This window comes from Anastrepha ludens, chromosome 5 (genome assembly GCF_028408465.1).
Source record: "Anastrepha ludens isolate Willacy chromosome 5, idAnaLude1.1, whole genome shotgun sequence".
In the NCBI taxonomy this organism is placed as follows: domain Eukaryota; kingdom Metazoa; phylum Arthropoda; class Insecta; order Diptera; family Tephritidae; genus Anastrepha; species Anastrepha ludens.
In genome coordinates this window covers 86,614,743-86,620,906 of record NC_071501.1, presented here as the reverse complement: position 1 = coordinate 86,620,906, position 6,164 = coordinate 86,614,743, and the positions used below count along the sequence as shown (strand labels likewise).

General features: G+C 38.7%; 1 protein-coding gene across 1 annotated transcript in view; it reads left to right on the top strand.

Moving 5' to 3' along the window:
- The first annotated feature begins 494 nt into the window (after window positions 1-494).
- Window positions 495-6,164, top strand: part of LOC128865041 (uncharacterized) — a 28,193-nt gene continuing 22,523 nt past the window's right edge. Inside the window, exon 1 of the mRNA XM_054104934.1 lies at window positions 495-926. Coding sequence (XP_053960909.1) covers window positions 872-926 — 55 coding nt within the window. The 5' untranslated portion in view covers window positions 495-871. The remainder of the gene's footprint in view (window positions 927-6,164) is intronic.

The window sequence follows — 6,164 nt, the reverse complement described above, 5'->3', positions numbered from 1 at the left end:
ATCTTACTCATGGGAGCCACGAGCTTTCCGCTCCACAAAGCTTCACTTGGCGCTTTGCAACCCCCAACACAAAGTTATGAGCACCAACTACGAGCGCAGCATATGTGAGTGTGTTGTTGTATAGTAGTAGTATTTTATCAGTTCAAGTGTTGGTATGTCGCCAAACACCACGTCTGGACCGAACCGAAGCAGGCCGAGCAGACGAGCGCGAGACTTTGTCGTCAAAGCAGAGTAGGCAGAGTGGGTGTGTAGACAATTTTCTAAATAATAACAACAAATGAACGCTTTCTTTGTACGTTTGTGTGTGTGTGTGGGCAATTCTTACTCTTCTACTTCCATTATTAAAATATTATTTTCTTACCCTAATTTCTGGGGGTGTGCATACTAGCCAGCCAACGAGTCCATCGGCCAAACTGCCGCACCGCGACTCGAATCATTTCGACTCAACTAAACTAAACTCAATTCAACTCGACTCAAGTTGACGGCTCCTCCGGTCTTTGACGCAACGCGCACATTCATTTCGAATCGCGCTTTACCTCGAACGCGTGCTACGAACGCCAAACGCGCCACTCACAGCAGCTTTGGTTGATTGAGTCGGTCTGATTTAGATTTGCTGGTATACCTTAAAAAAAAAAGTTTGAAATTCAATTGGTGTGTGTCGGAAACATATAAAATTTTTCAAATTACTGCCAAAATTATTGATTTACCATCATTTGGTGTACAGTGGCAAAGAGTTACTTAGCAGTAGTGAAGTCGGTATAGTGACCAACGAGCGAAAAATCAGTCTTTCTTTCGAAATTTAAAAAAGTGTAAACAGTTGGTATTTTTAGCTCGGTAAAAGGCGATAAATTACATTGAAATTCACATTAAAATGCAATCAAAAATCCTAGCCAGCGTCATGGTGCTCCTCTTGGCCGTACAGCAGGGTAAGTCAATGGCCGCGCAACATTGGATATTATACAACACACAACTCAATGCTTACGAACATGAAAGTTATATAATGTGGAATTTTGCTTGTGCCTTCTTGTGTGTCAATATAGCGCCCCACTTTTACACACAGTACAACTAAAATTTGGAAACCCTGTTTTTTGTTTTTTTCAATAATCCCCTTTACAACGGAAAACTTTAATATTTTAATAGTTTATACTTTTGACCACCCTAGAAAACTAATATAATATTTTTTCTCCACCAGTTTTCTTAATGTCCGTCCCACTCTCTTCATTAAAACTCAATTTGAGGGCATTTGCGTGGTGAGGTAAGCAGCGTAAAAGCTGTATGTACACATTCTCAAATACGATTAAACAATTTTCTCTTTTCTTTGCACCACACTTTCCTTCGCTCCAGCACTTCGTCACATTCTCCAAGCCAACTTCGTACGTTATGTTAACGCATTTCCCTTTATTTCCTCGTTCGTTACAGTCCACCCAGAAAGGAAGGGCTCACTCTACATAAGCGTTTTCCATTCACATACATTCATTTCATTTGCGCCCTTCCCCTACTAAAATCTCATTTTGTAGTTACTCAGTTGGACTATTTGCCTTATTATTTGTGTTGTTGATAGTTCACTACACTACTCCTATCCCCATGAAGCCATCCTTTTGCACTGTGCTCATATTACTTGGATACTCTTAGATAGCTCCGCTCGCGTTGTATAACATCAGTAGTTGCCTAGGGTCATTAAACAATTGCTTGAAGCAGCATACGATTTCCTAAGGCGTAACTCTGCGGCTGCGATTTAATTTGGATTTTGGCACCCTTATACTTGCATATATTAATTAGTATAACATTTAAGTAGCCGCAAGCTATTTCAATATAAAGGAGTTGTGAATAGGCATCATAAATATATTTAAAACAAAAGCTGGTAATCCATTACCCGACTTGGTAGTCACACTATTGAAGTTCGTTGCACATTCCCATTGTTAAGCAGTCGGACGCCGCTAAATATTTAGTATTTGCCAAAAATCTAACGTAAAAGCGCATTTAACACTCTAACTACGCATCTCCTACTATCTCATAAACATCTCTGGAAGACTTTAATTTTTATTATTTATTTATTTTTTTTAAATTTAATTCTTTGAAAATCTTATTGGACGAACCAAAATGAGTATGCCACAAAATCTCTTAACCCTGTAAAAAAAGACTACTCCTACTTAAACTCTTTACTTCATAGAGCAGCAGAGGCAAACCAAATTAGTAGCTGACTCGGTTCACATTAGTCACCACTGTTCCAGTATTAATCCTAATCGCAGTAAACCAAGTTACCTATCATCCCTCCCATCTGACAAGACTGCACTCGCCTACGCATTGGTCATAGTGTAATCACTAATGCACATCTACTACAAGCGCGGCAACCAAGCCTGTGCCCACTTTGTTAATCTCCGGTCAGTAGACTGCGTTTATTAGCCTTTTTGCCTTGGAGTAGATAAACAAAGGCATCAGGATTTTGAGGGTCATGATGCACTATCACTACTTATTAACCCTTCCAATGCCAACATTTTCGAAATGTATACATTTCTGAAGGATTCCGATCGTATATAAACCAGAAATTCTTCAACAACCAGCTGAAAGCCTCCGTTGCTTGCGCTGCATTTCTTTTTGTTTATTTAACACTTTTTTCTGACTTAAGCTTTTAAAAAATCAAAATAAAATAAACTCTTTACCAAGTAATGAGGGCACATAACTCTCAAGTAGGCTTTAGAAAACATAAATCGCGCTTAAACAACAAAGCGTCCTGATACTTCTCCTCCTACAAAAAGGAAATTTTAGATAGCTGGAATACGCAAAGTGTTCAGAAATTTTGCATTCACACAACAACAGTATAGCTTTAGGAACCCAACTTTATGAAATCTCCATTGTATGCTGTATCAACGGATGATCCTTTCGATTAATCAAATACTGAGAAAGAGCCAAGTCACATTCAACAGTAGCAGTAGAGCAAAAACAATAAAACCAATGTATTTTGTTTTTGTTTTAGGTGCCTAAAATATCAAAATCTATATAAAGGGTGTTTTTTTAGAGGTTAGGTTTTCAAGTTGAAATAAAACGTATATAATTTAATGTTATGGCCAAGAATTTAGCTTTATTATAAAGATAAGGGCTTGCCATTATGTTTTAAAAATGATTTCGGGCAAGTGGCCGCCACGGCTGGCTCGAATAAATTCCAGCCGAGAGGCCCAATTTTCGACCACTTTTTGCAGCAATTGGGGCCGTATGTCAGCAATAACGCCCCGAATTATCTCTTCCAAGACGTCGATCGTCTCGGGCTTATCTGCGTAGACAAGCGACTTCACATAGCCCCACAAGAAAGAGTCCAGCGGTGTTATATCGCACGATCTTGGAGGCCACGCCACAGGTCCACGGCGCGAGATAATGCGCTCACCAAAAGTTTCCTTCAATAAATCGATTGTTGCGTTGGCTGTATGGCATGTAGCGCCGTCTTGTTGGAACCAAAGGTCGTCCACATCAACATCGTCCAATTCAGGCACGAAAAAGTCATTAATCATGGCTCTATAGCGCTCTCCATTGACTGTAACATTATGGCCGGCTTCAGTTTTAAAGAAATATGGACCAATGATTCCCTCTGCCCATAGAGCACACCAAACAGTGACTTTTTGAGGATGTAACGGCGTCTGAGCAATGGCTTGTGGATTATGTTCACTCCAAATGCGACAATTTTGCTTATTGACATACCCATTCAACCAAAAGTGAGCTTCATCGCTGAACAAAATTTTCTTGTGAAAATCGGGATCGGTGGCCATCTCGTTTTGGGCCCATTCACCGAACGTGCGACGCGCTTGATGGTTGTTCGGCTTCAATTCTTGCACGAGTTGGATTTTGTAAGCATGCAAACCAAGATCCTTCCGCAAAATCTTCCATTAAGTGGATGGGCACATCTCCAATTGCTGCGCGCGAAGGCGGATAGACTCATTCGGGTCTTCTTCGATACTCTGCTCCACAGCAGCAATAGCGTCTTCGGTGCGCACTGTACGACGTCTCTGAGGATGCGTATTATCCACTAGAGCAAACGTGGTGCTAAACCGATCCATGGTTAATCGAATTAGTGACTCTGATGGACGATTATGTCGACCGAATATTGGACGCAGCGCGCGATGCGTCGCGCGAACCGAACCATTATTTTCGTAATAAATTTGCACGATTTGCAAACGTTGTTCAGGTGTAAGTCTATTCATTATGAAATGGCAAACCAAACTGAGCATAAATCAAGTGACAGCTGTCAAAAAGACCATCTACGAAAAAAGTAGTGCCAACTTGAAAACCTAACCTCTAAAAAAAACACCCTTTATGTACTCGTACAAAGTTTGACAATTTTGAGGAATTTAAACAAAATTTGATTATTTAGAGACGAATTAAACAGAGAAGAATCAAATCTACTCCTGTACCGTTAATACCTCCTCAATGAGCCATGGAATGAGCAAAGAAAATGCATGGCTACCATTATTTTGACATATCCAATATAACAAAATCAATAACTCCCCTCAGCCAATTAAAAACTAAAAAACCGGAACAATATCACATTACTTGTAGAATCTTGATACGTCGACTGACCTATTAGACCAGTGAGTCAGCACTTTGACACACTTTTAACCCGCCGTTAGGCACCCCGGTCTGGCCAAACTGGCTTTTTCGACTTTGGACGTGAATTTAGCAAATTTCTTTAATAGCTAACGACTTGAGCTTCCAGGTAGCTTCTTAAAGTTTAATTTTCTATCGATTTATGGATATCAGCTTTTAAAAAGAATCCTCGAACGAGACGAAAAAAAAGGATTGAAAAAGTTATATCTACGGTTGGGCATCCGGGTTTGACCGGAACTCTATGTATTTATATATATACTCGTACATGCATTTTTATGGGTATATGTGGAAAATGCGCCACATTTATAATTCATTTTTAATTTCTTATCTTTTTCATGGTTTGCATGCATTGAGCTACCAACAGACGCAAAAAAAAAAAAAATCGCTGAAAATATTTTGGCTTGTGAAAAAAATGATTTTTTTTATTTTGTCCATTATTTTGACGTATGTATATTACATATTTCGAAGAAGGTTGAAAAAAAAAAGTTTATTACAATGAAATATATGGTATAGTATGAAATAATATTTATTTATGGCTACGGTGGAAGGTAAGCAAAACATATTGGATTCTTGCATACAATAAAATAGCAACCAGTTTTTAAACGAAGCTTTTCCCCTCCTCATAGACAAAGACGACAGACTCTCTTCGCTGTGAGTGTATCGGCTCCGGTTGGTTGGTTGACTACAATCAACCCAGGGATTCGTTTGTTGAAAAATTAATCCATAGCCAAACGAGTAGTGGATTGAGAAATAATGACTGGATTATTCACACGATTTTCGAATGTTTGCAAAGGCCAATGGGTTCGATAAAGTCGTCAAAAAATTTCGTCTCGCATCACTTTTTCTGAGCCCATCAACTTCCTTTTAAAATAGATGTCCAAACGAGAGTTAATGAAGACAACACTAAAGCCGTCAAACAGTCCGAACATGTCGCTCTTGAGTCTCATGCCATCCACCCATCTGATCTGTATTTCGAAAGAAAAGTATAGAACAATTATATCAACCCAAAATTTTCGGGGAATAGAGTGCATAAAAATCAGTTCTATTGATTAGTAAAGCTTAGATGCTTTAGAGAAAATCGGAAAACAACAGTCTGAAGTTCTTCCTAAAAAACCGATTTTTGGTACAATCTTCAAATTTAAATATCTCAGATGAACATGCAATACAGAAGCCTAGAAGAACCGACGTACATCAGCAAATGCATTCAAATAATCGATCTTGGTTCCATCAGAAAAAGACCCATTTGTTCTCAAATTATAACTTTTACATTGTACATGCAATAAAAAAAAATTGAGAACATCAATCTCAACGCAAGAAATATTTTTGGTGCCCCTGATCAAGAATATATGTGCCTATGTACATATAATTGCGAGATATTTCTAATAAGTAACGAGGCTGTTATTTATTATACCCCTGACTGACTTCTCATGTTATAATCATACATTCCGTTATTTATTATTTTAATATGAAACAACAAACAACATCGAGGCTGTTACAGAAGACACTTATGCTAAATACCAACGAGCACCTCCTAAACGTGCCACCTTCTCTTTAGAACGCATCGGTTCTGT